This window comes from Cyprinodon tularosa, unplaced genomic scaffold, assembly GCF_016077235.1.
Source record: "Cyprinodon tularosa strain WSP-4 unplaced genomic scaffold, ASM1607723v1 ctg1303, whole genome shotgun sequence".
Lineage (NCBI taxonomy): Eukaryota > Metazoa > Chordata > Actinopteri > Cyprinodontiformes > Cyprinodontidae > Cyprinodon > Cyprinodon tularosa.
This window is the reverse complement of record NW_024038119.1, coordinates 16,827-37,287: the sequence shown is the minus strand read 5'-3', so window position 1 is coordinate 37,287 and position 20,461 is coordinate 16,827. Positions and strand designations below refer to the sequence as shown.

General features: G+C 44.3%; 1 protein-coding gene across 1 annotated transcript; it reads left to right on the top strand.

Annotated features, from left to right (window-relative positions):
* The first annotated feature begins 1,162 nt into the window (after window positions 1–1,162).
* LOC119778222 (tissue factor-like) lies at window positions 1,163–14,288 on the top strand. Its single transcript, XM_038277373.1, has 7 exons — window positions 1,163–1,412; window positions 5,490–5,607; window positions 7,718–7,804; window positions 8,022–8,131; window positions 12,392–12,555; window positions 13,443–13,602; window positions 13,818–14,288. The coding sequence occupies exons 1-7, from the start codon at window positions 1,220–1,222 to the stop codon at window positions 13,961–13,963; spliced, it is 978 nt and encodes a 325-aa protein (XP_038133301.1). The 5' UTR covers window positions 1,163–1,219; the 3' UTR covers window positions 13,964–14,288.
* The last annotated feature ends 6,173 nt before the right edge of the window (window positions 14,289–20,461 follow it).

Below are 20,461 nucleotides of genomic sequence, written 5' to 3'. Positions count from 1 at the left end.
TAAGAGGTGTAATTGACCAAAATCCAACTCAGTGTGGAAATGTTCAGACCCTCAGACCAACCCCGCCCCTCTGGGGAAACTGATGGTGAATGATGGGAAGGGAAATGTATTCATAGATGGACTTTATCAGATCCAAACAGCGTGGGATCTATGCAGGCAGATCCGCTCACTGATCATAGAAACAAAACCCAAATCCTCACGTTTCCCTCTCTGCTGACCAGCTGGGTGAGTCCGACCACAGATCCAGGGAAGGATTGACAGGAGTCACTGTGAACCTCAGAACATCAGAACCAGGGATGGAGACTTTGGAGGGAAAGCATTTTCCCACATCTGACCCTCCTTGTTCATCTCAGGTTCACCACTGATAAGTTTATTTCTATAGTACCAGTTCAACCAGACTGGTTCAAAGCTTCCAGACCAGCTGCTAAAGGCTCCCGTCACGCCTCGCTGATTTCTCCAGCGTCTGCCCGACGTCCCAGAATCTCCTAAACTCTGGCAGACGCTGAACTTTCTATGGATTCTTTCTATTCTGGGCGTATAGATGGAGGATTTATAACGAGTCCAGAACTTTTGTCCAACGACAGCCTAACTTCTGCATAACGCACGGCAGCGTGATGCCCAGGAAATGATTCATAAGCCAGTATCCTGAGTTCTAGATAAGTTACGCAGAAGTTATGCACAGGTTACTCAGAGGTTTAGGATGAGCTAGACGCCATGACGGATGAGGAACTGACGTCAGGCATATGCTGGTTTAAATGGGCGAGGTGTGACCGGACCTTTAGGTTCTGATGTTTTATCAGCTGATAAATCTTCTTCCTTTTTTCCCAGCAGGTTCTTGTTCTGAACTTTCCATCTTAACGGCTTTTTAAGTTCTGCTGAACTCCTGCAGTCCTTCTGAGCAGGTCCCCCCCCCCCCCCCCACAGGTCCTGGCTGTCAGCCATTTAAAGCCAACAGAACATGGGGGTTTCTGAGCGCTTCTTCTGGGTCAGAGCTTCTGTTGCCAAGGCAACGGGAGCTTTAGCTGTCGGCTGACACAAAGGAGGCCCTATTAGTTCAGCTGGTTTTAGGGTGCGCAGCATTCCTCTGGAAACACTCCCCCTGGTTTGTCATCCCGCTTTCACAACGTTCACATGAACATGAGTCAGGGTCTGGGAGGAATTCAGAATGAGCCCCCATGGGCTGCAGACATGTGGAAAGTATCAGCAGGCAGAACCCTGAATGCTCCCCCGGCTCCACCCCTCTGCAGCTCCCACGCTCTCTGCCCCGCCGCAGAGGCAGCTCGCTCTGAAGCACAGCAGCTTCTCCTCTGAGCAGGTAGTTTGGAAAGGAATCCAGAGAGTTAGCATGGCCTCTATCAGAGCTCTGCTGTATGTGGGAGCGTTTATGGCCGCAGCTTGGAGCAAAACCACAGGTAAGACGTCCTTGTTTTCTCCTGTCAGAGGAAAGTTCAACTCTAACCTGGAGCCAGAGAGTCAGAGAAAAGTTTCAGTGATCCGGTTACTGAGACTCGCAGCTGACAGGGTTTCATTCCTCAGCTGCTGAGGCTGCATTCAGCCTTTCAGCTGCTCCTCCATTACAAAGAGGAAAACTTAGTGTCTGGATCCAGAGGACCGTTTCCTCTCTCTGACATGCAGCAACTTGCTTATCGTTTCCATCTACAGCCGAACATCTCTACCTCATGGAGGCCAGCATGAAGACATCTGCCTTTTCTCTGACTCACATCAGGAGACGGTAAACATGGATCAAACCAGGAATGAACTGAAACAGACTGTTCTGAGGAACTATGGCGCAGGATGAGCAGGAGGAATGCTTTGAGACACAGAGGAAGGAGGGATGGAGCGGATCTCCTCTGTAGGACCAGAGAAGATGCTTGGATCTGGTCCCACAGAAAACCCCAGCAGGTCAGCATATGCAGGGGGATGTTTAGGAGAAGAACAATGAGGTCATAGACTGGGTGGTTTTATTTTGCTAATTTACCAGCAATGTGTTTATCAGAACACAAAGTTCTGCTTGGTTATGAACTCCAGATGAGCAGCAGCCAAAAGCAACACAGGAACCAAAAACCTGGGAAGTATTTTTAAATTCAGTTCTGGAACAGACCGATGATCAGTATTTAACCAACCACAGTCAGACACATTAAGGTCAATTTATGCTTCTGACGCATTGCCTCTGCAACCATCAAATCTTTCTCTGTGCGCGACCAAGCGCCCCGCGCAGAGGTTCTGCATCCGCCGTCACGCACCACGAAAAAGTCCTGACTACACGTCGGACAGTTGCAAACCGCCGCAGACCTCAAGCGGAAGTACGCAGACCAAAGCAGCTGTGATTGGTCCTTGCTTTGCCTTTCCGGCTGTCTGTGTGGTCGTCCTTCTCGATTCGGTGCCGGGGCACGCCATTTCTAAAACCCGAGGAACTACTTCAATGGATAACTTCGACAAAAGGTTAATCGAAAAGGTGCGGTCCTTTAACAGAACCTGTTCCTCTTCTATGTCTAGCAACTCTAGATCTATCTCTGTGACCGTGATATCTTGCAGATGCGCCATTATTGTTTTGGAACACCCCTAGAACTTAGAGTTCTTGAATAGGCTCCCGCTGCGCTTTGGTGGGAAACTGCTGTGTGTCCCTACAAATTCTGGACCGACGTTGCAGAAGGATACCAGCAAAACTGGTTTGCAACCAAACCCAAGCAACATTTGATGTGTGCGGTTGCAGAAGTCTAATCTGCCCTTTAACAAATTTATTAAAGCCAGGAACTCAACCAGCAACAGGAACAGGAACCCCAGAGCAGCCGAGGCCTGATGTCCGTTTAGCAGAGCAGGTTCTCCAACCTCAGGCTACATCAACTCAGAGTTGAGGGTTTGAGTATGAGGTGGTTAAACCTGCTTGGTGAAACTAGATTAGTTCCCAGAATCCATCAGGGGACAAGACACTGAACAACGGCACTCTGAACAGCGCTCGGTTCAGTGGTGTGAGGGAGAACAGAGAGGGACTGAGGAGAAAACCAGAATTCGTTGGTCATGGAGGAGAAAGGATGGAATCAGGAGGATGTATCTGAAGGGACGGCAAGGCAGAAGGCTCAGAGGAACCTAGAGAGGATAAAGCGAAGGCGAGGAAGGGCCGCTAGTAAAACAAGGTCAGAATCACTGAAACAAGCATGGAAGGAACGCCAGACTTCTAGTCGCAGTGAGTTCTGGTTAAGCCAGGCATGCGCTGTACCAGTTTTTGTGCTTTGCAGGTTAAATCTCTAGTTGTGCAAGAATTTAACTTTTCGTTGAGTTCCAGGTTCTATACAGCAGCCCAGCAAAGCCTTGTTTTTGTTTAGCACGACATGCGAATTGAACCGGATGAACGGGTCCACCCCTTTGGAATGGGAGTCGTTCCGGATCTTTAGTTCAAACTCAACGCTATTTCTGACATTTTGAACTGAAAAAGCTTCCTGGATGGAAGAGAAACGTCTTCAAACTTGGAAACAAAGTCCAGTGGATTGTTTTTTAATTTTTTGGAATGGCTATGACCTCTAGGTCTGCCTCCATAGCAAACGATGACGTCTGATTGGCTGCTTCGCACTAAACAAGATGAAATAATTCCCAAAAAAGTACTCCAATGCTACGCTCAGACAGCTAACAGCAGAGGCAGCAGAAGCAGCTAGTTTACATGTAAAGTAGGGTGACCAAACGTCCGTATTTCCCGGGACATGTTCGTATTTCACGTCCTGTCCCGGGCGTCCCGCATTTCTTTTAGAAAGTGAGGAAATGTCCTGTTTTTTTAAATTACCTTCATGCACTAGGGCACTGCGCACGGCGCTGCGTGTGACATAATCCCTGAGCCGCATCAGTGCGGGCAGCCCTGTTCTTAATCAGAATATAGATTGCGTGGCTGTCAATTCGCCAACAACATGCAAAAGCGCAAATGTATGTTTACCGACGATTTACAAAAGAGTTTCCCCGCTTTCAGAGCGGGTTGAGACAAATGGGAGGCCTTGTGCACAGTGTGCAAAGCAGGCACATATGTCTCGGTGTCCAATGGAGGTGCAAGGAATCTGAAAAGACACTTGGACTCCGAAAGTAAAGATAGTCTATTGATGTGTTTGTTCGTTTTTGGTACATTTTGAGTTATTTTTGCTACACAAGAGGTATTTTTATGTTAATTAGCTCATTTGTTAATTTATTTTTTCCAATAGCCTACAGAACAGACATTATTTCGTTCATCGCTGAGGCTGAGTATCATCTGTTATTGGGAGTTGAGAGTTGTTGTTAACTTTTATTGTTAAGTGAGGGATGTTTAGATGAGACATTATTTCTTTCATTATGCTTTTCATTCATTACAGGAATTGTTAAGCATTTTTTAATAAATACATTTTGAATAAAATTATCGTTTGTTATTGGAGTCGACTTTTACTGAAAAGCATTTTTAATAAACCAACTGTAAATATCATGTTATTGTAGGATTAGGCCTATGTTAAGTGAGTGCATGCCACAGACATCTCTATGGATGGGAACAGAGATCACCCCCGCCGGTTTTCCCAAATGAAAATATGGTCACCCTATGTAAAGTCACTGGTTGATGTGGATCGAGGCGCAGCTAAAGAACCTGCAGCACGTCTGAGCAGCAGGAGTTTCTGAGCATCTGAGGCGCTTCAGAAGCAGCAGCTGCTGGAGCTGGAAACATTGACCTTTAGCTGCTGGACATCAACCAATGAGAGAAGCTGATCTGGGAGCTGGCAGGGAGTCAGACGCAGCACTGCTGATGCAGAGCGCTATGATCACTCCTCTGAAACAGTTTATTAACGCCTAAATTAACTTCAAATGTAGAAAACTGCCGGCAGAATATGTTGGCTTTTATTATCCTGCTGCCTGCAGTTTGTAGCACAGACCTGAAAAACGCTAACATCTACTTCCAGCCGCCACCAACAGGAGGGGAAAACCCTGGAGAGGCGAGCGGGCCTGAGGCAGCTGCTGCTGGGGATTCCCAGTGACAGCGCAGCGCCGGTATGTGGGGGTCTGAGCGGCTCCCACAGAGAAATAATCTTTGAAGGCAGGATGGTAATCTGGATGAACTGACTGCACAGACCATGTTTTCAGGAGGACTTTCTCACTTCAACATAGATTCTAACTACTTTCTACCCGCTGATCACAGCTAATATAGCTGCCATTGTTCCAGGATAGAGTAGCTCCGCCCACCTCGCATCAGACCCACTTTATCACCATGCAGCTAGAGCGGCAAAGATGCTTCAGCCGCGCATCAGAACTAAACTGGTACAAGCATCAGAAATGAAGCAGCGTGTTTTAGCTGCTTCAGCTGCGTGCCGTCTGAACGTAGCATTAAGTCAATTTTAGCATAAAATAGCATCAAAAGGAAACTTGCTGCCTCTATCCTTTATTTGAAGAAGGAAAGAATCCAGATTCACAGATCAAGCAATGCTAAATAAAAACTGGATCGTTTTTAATACCGAGCTTCTACTTTAGATGGATGTTTGTTTTGTTTCCAGGTGGCGGTTCTATTCCCACAGCCCAGAACGTTCGATGGGTCTCCAATGACTTCAAAACGGTTCTGTTGTGGGACATGGAAGAGTCTGAGTATACATGCACCGTCCTGTTCACTGAGGGGTGAGTAGAGATGCCTAAGCTAACCCAATGCTACCTTAGATGATGGTACATGGATGACTCGTTACCTTCCAGTGACCCATGAGTCCACCTGAACTGGAAGCATCTGAAGGACCTAAAAGGACGAATGAAATCTAATCTGCTGGATCATCATCTAGCAAAGCTCCAGACGAACCAGGAAGCCGCTTCTCTGGCCTAAAACTGACGCTTCATTTATGGGTTGGAGCTGCCAGAAAAACCCACTGGACCTCCAGAATCAAGTCCAAACTCCTTGGTTTTGATGTGGTTCATGGGTGGGTTTAGGCTGGATGTTCTGGTGCCGGTAGGTGTACCAGATCCGCTCCGGGTCCCGCCCCCTTTCTTAAAACGTCATCATACGGCAACGCCACTCAGAAAAAACTACTGCACCCGTTTCTTAAGAATCAGATCGCTTCTGGAGTCAACATATTATTCCCCATATTTGAAATTATTTGCTTGATTATTTTAGTTTCGTTGGGGACCTGAAGGAGCCAACAGTAGAAAACAGTTATCGTCAGAGTAGAATGCAGGACTGCCTTCTAAGACAGGCGGAGCTCTGCCATTTAAAGTCGTAGGGAAGCGGCCGTTCCAATCGTTGCATTTCCAAATTCTCCCAAGTGGTGCACGACTTTACGCAAGCGAATAAAGTGAATTTCATTGGTCGATTATCAAGGGGGCGGGATTGTTACGGCGGAAAGTTCGCTAGCAAGTTTGGTTGTGGCCGGTTTGTCGGAAGCAGCCAGTTAGCAACTTAGTGCTAGTAGGTTCCCAATGGGAAATTCCCAGTGGGAATATTATCCTTTGTCAAATTAAGTAATTAAATGTATATTTGTGTTTGACCTTTAAGGAGAGTTTCTTACACAAGTTTACAAATTTTATTTGTGAAGAATTCGATTTATTCGTTTGCGACATGCTTCTTGGTTTGCAACATTTTTGTAGAAAATTCACTTCATACTAAATGCCCAATTTTTCTGCTCTAAGACCGTAAAAGTAGGTTTTATGATTTAGTTTAAGTATGAAATTCATAGTTTTTATTGTTTTATTGTGAATCCTATATTTTACCTAAATTCAGTGGCTGTAATGTTTCTCTGTTTCTGGTACAAATCACAGCAGGGGAAGAGATTCCTGGTGTCCTGAAGCTCAGCATCCCTGCTGGCTGTTCTGGCCAAAAAAAAAAAAACCTTTAAAAATATGAAAATTCGTACTGTGATTAGATGCCATATTTATTTCAAGCTGAAAAACTCACACGGACAATTGGAAGACATTTATTGATACAGTTAGTTGTCTTTGGCGCTCAGACCTCGGCAGGAAACATTAGTGCTGAATTTTGATAGATATGCATCAACAGGAGTAAAGAACAGGGCTGTTTCCCCCCCAGGCCTGAAACTGCTGGTTGGAGTGGAGATAGATGGAGTTGGTCAGTCTGTAGACTGCTGGTTGGAGAGACGGTCTGCTGAGCTTTATGGGGAGATCCAGTGGACTGCGTGAGCTGATACTAGAGCTTCACTCAGGGACCTGGAAGATGGAAGTCCAGCTTGGATAACACAGGTTGAGAGAACCTGTCCATGATGAGCAAGCATGAAGCGACAGTGGAGAGGAAAAACTCCCCATTGGGAAGAAACCTCTGGCAGAACCAGGCTCAACATGGCGGCCTTCTGCCGGACCGGTTAAGATGAGACGCGGAACGCAGTAAGAGTCCAGAAGGAATGACGCTCTGATGAAGCTTTAGCTACGATGGTGGAGGAGGGGCTGGAGGGGGGTTGAAACGGGGTCATCTGAATGAAGTCACATAGAGCAACCACCGCCTGCGCCCAGGAGCAAAGAGGTTGCTGATCGGAGCCCTTTTAAGATGAACTTTGGATTGGCTTTTTTGGAGGTGTGGTTCAAAGCTGATTGGCTGCATCGTAGGCGGATAAAGGCGAATAATCAGTTTATTCAGTTGAACGTCCGCCTAGGATCCATTTCAAATTACAGGCTAAATTGTAGAATTTCCAACTCGACTTGGTTGGAAAGATCAGAGACTTGTAAACACTGACTCGGCGCGGCTTACAGGCTTTTGCTTCGGTTAAGATCTGTTTCCTTCTGCACCCTTCAGGACAAATAACTGGATAGAAGCTCGCGACTGCATGGAGATATCACACTCTGAATGTGAAATGACTGAATACCTCCTACCGCTGGACAGGTGAGACCTTACTGGAGCTTTTTTATCTCAACTTCTTCTATGATGATATAATTAACCTGATTGGCTTCATTAAATATGCCTGTAGCTCTCCCACAGTACAGGAGGGGATATAGACTGACCTTTAACCTTCAACAGAACCGTGACAGGGAGGAATGTTTGCATCCATCAGCACCCAGAACACTTTTCCAAAGAAAAATGTTTCCTTTCTGTCTCGCAGGGACTATAAAGCAGATATCAGAACCGAAGGTCCAGACGTGAGCTATGACTACGGCTCAGAAGACTTTCCTCACACCTACAGCAAGACGACGTTCAACCCCTACAGAGAGAGTGGGTATCTATGGCCGCCATGCTCCTGCTGTCTGCTATTCGTTAGCTCCTGCTAATCGCGCTTCCAGGCCCAGTCATTAAAGACAATGTTCGTTCAGCAAGGAATGGAATGGATCCTAAAACTAATAAGTTTTCAATGGATTTAGCGTTAAGCAGTAAAAAAATAAAAATAAATTTCATCAGGGTCACCGAATCTGGGAGCGGCCATTTTGGCCCAAATATAGTAACCCCTCCCACCTGCCATCATCCAGCAGTGACGTCACGGTGCGGTAAGCCTAGCGCCATTCTCAGATACATCCAGAAAACACAAATGGAATTAAACCAATAAAACTAGAAAACAAAGAAAAACATGGATCAAAGTGAAACTGAAAACTCAAAGAAAACTTAACAGAACTAAGACAGTGACAGTCCTTTTGTTCAAAGTACCATTATTCATAAATTGCCAGGAACTATTAAAGAAATCAACAAATATTGTTGCTAACTGGATAGAAGCCATTAGCATCATTGGGTCCGTCTTTATCTGCCGTAGTCGGTGAGTTACAATTAAGGTTATCATGCACACCATCCCTTATAAACTAAGAAACCTAGAAGACGGCGGTCTGCTGAGAAGGAAGAAGTCACCAGAAGGAACATCATCATTCCAGATGTTGCTGGAGTCTCTGAAAAAGGAGGATTTTTTCAAACAGCACCAGATCCTTGTGCATCTCAAACCAGGCAATACCCCGGGACAAAAACTGGTTCACTCCAAAGACAAGACACCCAGAAACAAGGCGGACACGGTGGTTAATGCCGCTCAGTGTGAAGAGTTCACAGACCTGTAGACTGGAGAGACCAAGCAACCGCTACACAGGAGGGGCAACTCCTCAGGACAGGACTATGCTTTTCACCTACACCTGAGGTCTAAAGGACAGTCTAAGGGAAAATAACCTCGATATTCTAGCCAAGGAAGACAGATGGTTTGAGAGAGGGATTAAGGAACCATCTTTGTTAACCTTGGAAAATCAGCTCTCAGGAGGTGGTCTTTAGAGGTGTCAATTAACAAAGTACAAATACTTTGTTACTGTACTTAAGTACACTTTTTAGGTATCTATACTTTACTCCATTACTTACTTTTCTTCCTACTTCTGACTTCTACTCATTTTTAAAACAAACGTTCCTCGTTACTCTTGGCTTCGGTTTAATGTTTCTAAATCTTTATTTCCCGTCATGTGCGCCCTCCGATGCAGATCATTGGCTCCACCCACATCTAGTGAAAGCTCGTGTGATTGGATGAGTCATAGAACGCAAACACTCATTGGTTAGCTAAAGGAAATCATCAGAAGCAAGCAGGTGTTCTTCAAACTGCTAACGTGAATTGTCTATGCCATGCTACAATGTGGGATTCAGAAAAAGATGCTGAAACGTCTGAAAGGTCGGACACAGGCGAGAGCGTATCGGGAGACGGAGACCAACAAGACCTCCCTCATCCTGGGCCCTATCTCAGAGGCTTTATAGAAATAGTCCAAAAATTGAGCTTTCAATTCATATAGCGGCATCTGGCTGTTTTTTATACTTTTATACTTTAAGTAGTTTTTGGAGCACATACTTTTTCACTTTTATTTGAGTAAAGAGGTCAAGTTGATACTTTTACCAGAGTGTTTTTAAACTGCAGTATCTATACTTCAACTTAGTAACAAACTTTAGAAATAACCTTTCACCTCCTTCCAAAGAACTTTTAGGAACAATATCCAGATGATTCACCTCCCACCCACCTCACCTGACTCACTTCAATGAGATATATGATAGAAACCGCTGTGATGACTGAGTTAGTGAGCCATCAGGTTCCCCTGATCAGATCCACGTTTAGTTCCTAATAATTCTTTGTTCCTCCTCCAGTATATTAATCCCAGTCCTCCCACCACTTGTTAGAAGGAGAATCGTCTTCTAGAAAACTTCACGTCCAGTTGGCTAAACTTTTTCAATAACACTAAAGAGTTGCTGCTGCCTAAAATGAGAATTTGGTGGATGACCTGCAAAGCGGTGAACTTTTCAAACAAGATGCACCAGAACACAGAATAGTCCACGATACTTTAACAAATTCATGAAAACATTTCTTTGAGTTAAAACATGGCTTCAGGCCAACTACTTAGTCCACGGAAAGAAAAGGACTAGATGGAAGCCGCACGCCGCCACAACCTCCAGCTTCAGCTGCTAACACCAGCAGAGCAACCTGCAGAAACACACCAACGCTAGTGATGCTATGAGGTGAGCCGAGGCTTCGAAGCGTGTTGAGTAATGGAGGGGGCGTTTCCCCGAAGCGTGTGTGAGGCGTGATTCATTTAGAGGAGGGGTCAAAATTAATTACGTGTGAGGCCTCGCTACAGCGATACCAGGTGACCGCTTCGGGAAGCGGTTCAGGAAGCGGAAGAATTTAGACAGGCATCTAAACAGCCTCAGTATTCAGCCAAGATGTGGGAGTTTGTTGAAGAGTTGCTGTCAGTCGGATAGATTCTAAGAATAGATTGGTTGTTTTTCCAACCGATCTAGTTGGTTCAAACTATTTCTGTTAGAATAAACAATGTAATGATCAAACTGATCGAGCCGCTGGACGCAGTGGTAACGCTAGTGTAGTATTTTCTCCATTGGACAGCGCCATCTCTAAGATACAGACTCCCTCTCCTGAGGTTGATGGTTCAATACCCACCTGCAATTATACTTAATTATATTGGCTAATGAGACTACTTTGCATTGGTTTGCCTTAGTAAAAATATAGACTGGGTAAAAACGCTGCCAAATTAGGTCAGTTTGGCCAAAAGATTGGTTAAACACAACTTCCAACCAGATTAAAGCCAAAAAATGTGGAAAAACTATAATGTTTGAATAAAAATGACTAAAACCTTTTATTTTGCTCATCGTTGCCCAATTTAACAAACACTTTCACTGTCTGCTTGAGTTTATTTCACTAAATTGGCAGAAAAACTGCACCTTAAATAGTTGTTCTAAGAAATTTAACACTTAAAAGAAAAATTACAAAATATTTTATCATACACACCAACCATTAACTATTTCAAAGGAACTTAAAAGGGAAAAAAAAGAAAAACAGTTTTATTGTTAACTGTAGTTCTGCACTCCACCAGTAGGTGGTGACATGTTCACATGGCGCCTCATGAACTGTGGGGATCGTTGAAGCAATTTGGCCAAACGGTTGAATGAGGCTTCATCTCACCGTCACTAACCAAAGTTTAACCACGATCGCCGTTACAGACGACAGAAACGGCACTCGTGATTTCAGATGAGCGGATCAAGCCCACCAGCCAATCAGGCAGCCGACATGTAGGGGAACAAAGACACGTGAAACTGGCAGAGGCCGCTCAGCTGTGAAGCCATCTGCCCCGCCCACCAATCAGCGGCTAGCTTCTTGCTACACCTGGTGCCCAGAGTGGGGAGGGAGGGTGGGACACCTGGTGCCCAGAGTGGGGGTGGGACACCTGGTGCCCAGAGTGGGGAGGGAGGGTGGGACACCATCCCACCACAGATGGTTTTTCCTGCTCCATTTGTCCCAGACTTTGGGGAGGCCTGGTTGCCTTATAACGGTTCCCTGGTAATGGAGCTGAACGCAGAGGAAGGCAGTCACTGTTGATTTGAGCTCTTCAGAAATTGGATGATTAAAAACAAACATTAAAATGTTCCTGTTGATTATTCCAATCTTAATATTTTGTCTTGATAAAAACGTTTAGAAGTATAAACATTTTTGTGTTGTTAATCCGCAATGTAGCAAATAAAATCCTATATTTTAGGCTACAGGTTGCTGTTCCTGAAAGGCTTTGGTTTTACGGGCGCTCAATTAAGATTATTATGCTGATCTTTAGTTTGACTTATAATAAAGCCATTTATTAACAGAACAGAGTCCATAGTTTTAAACATTTCCTTTACATATACATAAATTCCACTTTAATCAGAATCCCAGTAGAAAACTGTTGCCTTCTTCCATTAACAACACCTCAAGTCAATCATGGTTGACCTTACATAAGCCCATCCCCCATCAGAGCCTCAGAACTCAAAACGAACTACGCCCCCTGGTGGAGACAAACACAGGAAAGGACAAATGGCTCCTGCACATTACAGTAAGATGATCAAAAACAGACTTCAAGCTGATCACTGGTGTTCTTAGAGTGATCCAAAGTGATTACTGGTGATATTGCGCTCCTTCATCCCCTTCCTGTCACACTTTCTGTCCGTCTAAATAAACCAAACCTAAACTCTGCCATCTCATTTCCACAGGTAATATCACTGCTTTGAGCTTTTCTCTCCTGGATGTTAATGAGAGTACCGTTTTCCTCAACATCAGCCATCCATTGAGCTTCAGCGGGAGGACCATCAAAGATGTTCTTCAAAATGATCTCAAGTATAAAATCAGTTACTACAAGTCTGGAAGTACAGGAAAGGTATGTGACCCAACTTTACTAACGGACGGCTGGGACGTTAATCTAGGTCACTTTATAGACCCCATCAGATTTAAAGTTTAAAAGCAAAACCAGCTGATTGCATCGACTCATTACTCTTCAGCAATCCCTCACACTAAGCATGCTTGTAACGACAGTGGAGAGGAAAAACTCCTTTTTAACAGGAAGAAACCTCCAGCAGAACCAGGCTCAGTGTGAGCGGCCATCTGCTGAGGCCCACTGGGGTTCAAGGAGACAGAAGCAGACATAGAAAAGGAACATAGAAGCATCTGTTTATCCTCTACTGCTTACACTGTGATAGTCTAGCCGCCTATGGGCAAAAGGTGGGGTCCACCCTGGACTAAACACTGAAAAACAGGCCAAGCTCTAACATCTAGAAACAAAGGTATTGATGGAAGAATAGAGATAGAATGAAGCAGAAAGATGAAAAAGGGGTCCCTATGTCCTCCAGCAGTCTAAGCCTATAGCAGCAGAACTATAGAGATAGCTCAGGATAACCTGAGCCACTCTAACTAGAAGCTTTATCAAAAAGGAAAGTTTTAAGCCTAGCCTTAAAAGTAGACAGGGTGTCTGCCTCACGGACTAAAACTGGTAGTTGGTTCCACAGGAGAGGAGCCTGAGAACTTTTTAGAAATTCTCACTGTGGGCAAATGGCTTTCAAAGTCACTTCCTGATTCCAGCCTTCAATTGCTTTGTTTGCCTTTGGTCAAAACTGCCAAAGATTTTCTTATCAACCAGAACAGAAAATATCAGAGCTGCGGATGTAGAACCTTTTTAACAGAGCCTGCTGTGGCTTTAAACCCCCCTAAACCTTCGGTTTCAGCACCATTATAGTTGAGCCAATCTAATGTATGAATTCTACTTTTCAGAGGGAGCAGATTTCCGACTCCAGCAACCCAGTGGTGTCAGGACTGGATCCCGGACAGAGCTACTGCTTCATGGTGGCAGCTTTCATTCCCTCCAGACCCCAAGCCACCCAGCTTGGAGTCTGGAGCACACAGCAGTGCAGGGAAGGACACGTCCTGCAAGGTACTCACATCTGCCCACTCAGCCTTACACCATAGGAATACACTGCAGCACTCTACTAGCATACTATAATATTGACTTTATCTAATCAGCTGCTCTGTGTGTGTTTAATATATTTATTTTAAAAACAGCGGCTTTACTGATCCTCTGATTTACTCCTCACAGTCTAACGTTCCCACAAAGTGTTTTTTCTAACTGAGGCTTTTCTGTTCCTCTAGAGTTGAGTCTTGGAGCTTGGGTCGGCATCACCATCATCCTAATAATAGTCTTCATCACCTTCATCACTGTAATTGCCCTCTGCTGCAGAAAGAAACACAGAAGAAACAGAAATCTCCAAGCATATAAGTCATCGTCTCCCATTTAAGCTGCATGTTGGGATGTTTTAAGGACAAATCCAGACGATTCTCCTAAAGCTGTCAAAAAGATTATAGTTAAACACACTAAGATATTAAGGGTTGATACTTAGACAGGAGACTAAACCTCTGGGTGATTCTGGTTTACAGGAAGAACAGGACTCAGCTGATATAGTTGATACAAGAATGACCAATCGCTGTTTTTATGGTGTGAAAAGCTGTCCTATGCGCTCAAACGCGATACTATTGATTTTTCAACCCATACTTTTGTCATTTTACTGTTTTTTTCATTTTTAATAATTTTTTATAATAAAAACCATCTTTCGCCCACAGTAATCCCCCCCCTCCCCCGTGTTTGAAAAGCTGACCATGCTAGGGCTGTGGGACCCAATGCGGGGTACCTCTGTCTGGATTTAATGCTGTAACCCGGTAGATTGGTGTGATGACCTTTTGATTAGAGCGGTATGCTTGTGCTCTGATAAGGTTGCGAAAACCCGGTTTGATCCCCACAGCCTCCAGTCAGGGTTCATGAGCTAAACCTTTAACCCCAGGTGCCACAAAATGGCAGCCCACTGCTGACACAACCATTCACACTCACACCTAATGTCATGAAACGTTGTTGGTTTGGAGGACCCAAATGCAGAGGCGGGTAGGCAGAGGTGAATTTAAGTGGGTTTAATTAAAGTTCACAGGACCTGAGGCTGGAATCAAAATCCAACAGAAAATAACAAACGCACCAGAACCAAGGAGACATCAGGGGTAAACCAAAACTCTAGGAGCCAGGGAGAGACGAGGAAAGCAGACAGACGTTAGATGAGGATCCAGCAAACAGGAACTGAAGAGGGAGGGCTTTTAAAGGGAACAGAAACAAAGAGAGGGCTAACGAGGGGATTGAAAACAGGTGAGGGCAGAACAGAAAACAGAGCAAGGGAAAGAGGACACAAGAGGGCAGCAGAGGACAACAAATGGAAAACCAAGAACTAACAAACCAAGACTCTGACACTAAGAAGGATTTAGAGAAGCCAATGAACCTAACGTCATGTTTTTGGACTGTGGGAGGAAGCCGGAGTACCCGGAGAGAACCAACACATGCTCAGGGAGAACATGCAAACTCCATGCAGAAAGACGCTGGGCCGGGAATCGAACCTGGAACCTTCATATTTATATGCGCCACATATATTCACGTACACCTGCGGCGAGGTGCTGCCGAGCATCTTCACCTGAAGGTAACCTTTTATTTCACCCATCGTCTGTGGCGTCGTCCTTTTCTTCAGCACCGCCTGGAGGAGAAAGCCTCTGCCTCTTTGACCTGCCACCAGGGGGAGTCCTCTTCAAAACAGTTCCTGCACAATCAAAGAGCTCGCCTGAACATACAAAGTCATTTGGTTTTATCGTTTGTATAAAATACCAGATGTTTATTCTGGCCTGTTTGAACAATTAATGGTGATCAACTGACCTGTCTTGAAAACTAACAAAGAAGCCAAACGACCCCCATTCCAAAGGGGGGGACCCGTTCATCCGTTTCTATTTGCATGTTTTCTAAACTAAAACCAGGCTTTGTTGGGCTGCTGGATAAAACCTGGAACTAAAAGCTATTTCTGACATTTTGAAATGAAAAAGCTTCCTGGATGGAAGAGAAACGTCTTCAAACTTTGAAACAAAGTCCAGAGGATTGTTTTGAACTTTTTTGGAACATCTTGAAACTGAACTCATCCACTCAGGGGTTTTCCTGCTTCACTAAATGTTTCTAAGGCTGTTGGCGAGGTTTGGTGCAAACTGAAGTATCCACTCCTTGTTGATGCTCGACGTCTCGAACTCTGTGGTCATGGCAAATGAAGATTACATTAGAATTGAGATACACTTCGTTACTAAAGCAATAAGCTCTGGAAGCCAAGGGTCTCATTGCTTTTATAAAAAAAAGTTACCAATGATATAAAAGGAAAACAAACACAGTGGTGGAGTTTTCTCCAGGGGGGGGCTATAAAGTCAAAATAGACATATACCAAAAACAAATCAAACATATACCAAGTTATCGCACCAGTATATTTATAGCAATGCCAACAACAAAAATGATAAAAACACTTTATAAACGGCCACATGTCTGGACGCACCTCAGCTCTCCTATAGCTTCTGTGCTGCAGAGCAGCTGCTGCGCATTAACAACTTTTAACGAGAGTCGATGGGAGAGATTTTTGTGCCCTAGACGGAAATACGTCACCAATCCGACGAAAAATGGAATGACGCTTTACTTGACATTAAAGATTAAATATGTATCTTGCACATCTAAAAATACATATAAATGTATTTCAAAAATGTTTTAAATGTTAATTTAAAATTTAATTATAAAAAATATACATATATAAATATTTTATGTCTTAATCAGGGTCATTGAGTGGGTTGGGCGGCGCTCTAGCGCCCTCTATTGAGCAGCCGCCACTGATACCCATACAAAAAAATGACAATTTGTTGGTATGAAATGAAAGAATACAACTGAGCACTATTTTTCCCACCACTTAGCGAACAGTATGGTTACCTAGCAACAAGGTTCCCTCTCATCAAACTCTATGGGTTCGTTAATGATTTACACTTATATCGGCCACTCAGGAATTGGTCAAGAAGCTGAAGAAGGTACCCAGCCCCTCCGGAGCTGAGGAACCACGTCGATAAAGGCCGCAGATTGTCACTGCTAGCTCAGAGGAGGGCTTAGGAGTGAAGCTTTACATCAGAGAAGCCTGCTGGGCAAACGGTGCGCAAAAGGCCCAGGAGAGGCCAGGAAATAATATTTAGCTTACTGTTGAAGATGACCGGGGGAGGAAAGTGGTACATTGGAGAAGCCAGTCAGGGAGACAGAGCAGGAAGAGGCACCAGCTTGCTGAGGAAAGCCTCCTGCTGGAGGAGGAAGAATGACTGCAGAGGATTAGAGGCGCCTGCCAGGCTGGAGGTAGGACAACGAAACAGTCCTTCTAAGACTGAATGAAAACAGCTTTTTTCAGCAACCTCACCTTTTGGAAGGAGTTTGGACAGTTGAGTGATCAGGCAGAAACAGAGGGCAATGTTTCCTATGTTGGTTCACTAACCTGTAAGTTTGAGGGCAAACTTTGCTTTTGAGGAAGCAGGTTGGCGATTATCATCACTGGTGAATCTCAAGATTCTTTAATCTATCCAGGTTGATTTCAGGTTCCTTCTTTAACAGGTACTCTTTGGTCTCCAGGGGAATGCACAGGGCCAGATCCAGGAGAGCAGAGACAGGCAGAATGATCAAAGGGAAAAACCAGAGTACGGATCCAGAGTCGGGTCCAGGTGATCCGAGAACCAGAGATAATCCAGGGGGAGAATCCGAGAGCAAAGTCAGAGCACAGAAAACTGAAATCCAAAAACACACTATGGCTGCCTGGCAGTCAGGCAGGCAGGCTTGACTAAACTCACCAATGGCTCTTAATAATCTGGCACTAGTGACGCCTCACAGCTGTTCATATAGTCAGGTGAGCAGGTGAATCTGATGGAGGCTGATTGGGAACGGGGTGGAGCTGACAGGTGTGTTGAATGATGAATTAAAACAGCTGCAGTAGCAAGAATCCTGACTGACTGTTTTTAATTGAAAAACTTTCTGAAAGGAAAATGAGAATTGAGCTCAAATCCTGATCCAATAGATAATTCTGCACAGATATGGAACTTCTATTCAAATATTAAATTAGCAGCTCATACAGGCTCCTGATCAGAAACCATGAGTCACAAGGAAATCAAACCTCTTTGATATTTTGGTCGGGGCCCGTGAATGAATCACAAGCGGCGACACGACCCGAATGAGAACTGTTTCCTGTGAGAATTTGACAATAAAACAGAAGTAAACCATCTGCTTTTATAACTAGCTACCAGTGATGGTCAAATAAAGCCTTAATGAAGTAATAGAGCCTTCGAACCCAATGCTTTGCCTGGACGGGGCCGCCTGTGGAGCTGGTTGCCTTTTGTATCTATGCTTCTTTTTCTATGTCTGCTTCTGCCTCCTTGAACCCCAGTGGGCCTCAGCAGATGGCCGCTCACACTGAGCCTGGTTCTGCTGGAGGTTTCTTCCTGTTCAAAGGGAGTTTTTCCTCTCCACTGTCGCTACAAGCATGCTTAGTGTGAGGGATTGCTGAAGAGTCAATGAGTCGATGCAATCAGCTGGTTTTCCTTAGATAGAAAACTTTGAATCAATCTGACTGGATGATCTGGTTGATCTGGATCTATAAAGTGACCTGAGATGACATGATGTGAATTGGAGTTATAGAAATACACTGAATAGAATCGAACATTGGATGTTCAGTTTCATTTAATCCAAGTCTGTGAAAATTCCATCTGAATGAATGAATGAAAATAGTTTTTCCGTAAAAATTCAAAAAATATCCACTGGACTTGGTTTTCAAGATTTGAAGACGTTTCTCCACCTCTCCAGGAAGCTTTCTCAATTCAAATGTGAAAGCTTCCTGGAGAGGTGGCGAAACGTCTTCAAATCTTGAAAACCAAGTCCAGTGGATATTTTTTGAATTTTTACGGAATGACTATGACCTGGATGACTGAGAACCTTCATCAGCAATGAAAATAGTTGTTTTAATAGTAATTGAGGCAGATATCTGGCGGTAATGTTTCGTTTATTAAAGAGTTTCTGGATTTAAATTAACACTAAAAACATGAAGTGGATTAAATTCAAAGAGCAAAAATGGATGGATGCAGGTTCACATGGTCAACCAGATGAAGATGGATGCTGATAAACCTGCTGTGGCTGACAGTGAAGCTGATTGGCTGATTTATTGTCGTACAGCTTGATGTTTCAAACAGGGACTTTATTTCCGGAGTGAAATGTTCAGAAGCAGCAGCAGGTTGAACAAACCATCCAGACCCGAAGATGAACGGACAGTTTTATTCCTTCTCACAGAACGATCTGTTTACACTGGAAGGTTTCTTTTTCATCACAGTCAATAAATACGTAAAGATCACAGGAAATGTTTCCAACATGTTCAAAATGGCTCCTCTGACCGTGGATCCTTCAACCGGGGAAAAGGGCTTCATCAATAAATACAATGACATCACATCAGTAAACAAAACATAGTGGCAACAACTCATTTCCTGACCTTAACATAGAAATGCAGCATCTAGAGAACAAAAAGATCAATTTGGACCAACAAAAAAACAAGATGAAGACAGAAGATCAGATCTTTCTCCTCCTGTATAGATAATTTATAAACCTGCTAAATGAAATAATTTGGGACACTTCTCATAGATTCTATTAATTAAGCCAGAATTAATGCAGAGCTTCAGAATCATGTCTGAGAAAAACGAAATATTGACATAAACCAAAGGAGGTGATCAAAGCAGCTTCCAGCCACAGCAGTGGTTCTGTACCTCAGAGTATTATTGGTAGAACTATCAAACATGTTTACGGTAGTTCTTGTTTCATCAGGCAGTGCAGCAGCATCCGTCTATCTTTAAACCCAACCTCTGGTTCATTCAGTGAACATAAAGCTGGAGCCGCTCTGACGGCTAAGCCTGGTCTAAGCCACTGAACATGTGTACCTGCTCACTTCTAGCTTCTCTGCAGCCACTACTGGTCAAAGAAAAGAGAAAATGTTGGTCAAACATTTCTTATGCTGCACATGTCAGAGAACAGGAGGGCAGCATGCACTGGAAAAGGGACTGAATGAGGGAGACACGGCGACCAGGAAGGGACAATGTGAGGCAGAACGATGACACAGCCTGTCTGCTACAGGGTTAGATACAGGCGGGTCACAGAGGAGAGGCAGGAACCAGCAGAGCATCCATCCATCCATCCATCCATCCATCATCCATCCATCCATCCATCCATCATCCATCATCCATCATCCATCCATCATCCATCATCCATCCATCATCCATCCATCCATCATCCATCCATCCATCATCCATCATCCATCCATCCATCCATCCATCATCCATCATCCATCCATCATCCATCCATCATCCATCATCCATCCATCATCCATCCATCCATCATCCATCCATCCATCATCCATCCATCCATCCATCATCCATCCATCCATCCATCATCCATCCATCATCCATCCATCATCCATCCATCCATCATCCATCCATCCATCCATCCATCCATCATCCATCCATCATCCATCCATCCATCATCCATCATCCATCCATCATCCATCCATCCATCATCCATCCATCATCATCATCCATCATCATCATCCATCATCCATCCATCCATCATCCATCCATCCATCATCCATCCATCATCCATCATCCATCATCCATCCATCCATCATCCATCATCCATCCATCCATCCATCATCCATCCATCCATCATCCATCCATCATCCATCCATCCATCCATCCATCCATCATCCATCCATCCATCCATCCATCCATCCATCATCCATCATCCATCCATCATCCATCCATCCATCCATCCATCATCCATCCATCATCCATCCATCATCCATCCATCCATCATCCATCCATCATCCATCCATCATCCATCCATC

Bases quoted from the DNA above. Each gene is read 5' to 3' on its own strand.
- LOC119778222 (XM_038277373.1), top strand. From the start codon at position 1,220: ATGCTCCCCCGGCTCCACCCCTCTGCAGCTCCCACGCTCTCTGCCCCG. The intron at 1,413-5,489 runs GTAAGACGTCCT...TTTTGTTTCCAG, and splicing joins AGCTTGGAGCAAAACCACAG to GTGGCGGTTCTATTCCCACA. The intron at 12,556-13,442 runs GTATGTGACCCA...TCTACTTTTCAG, and splicing joins AGTCTGGAAGTACAGGAAAG to AGGGAGCAGATTTCCGACTC.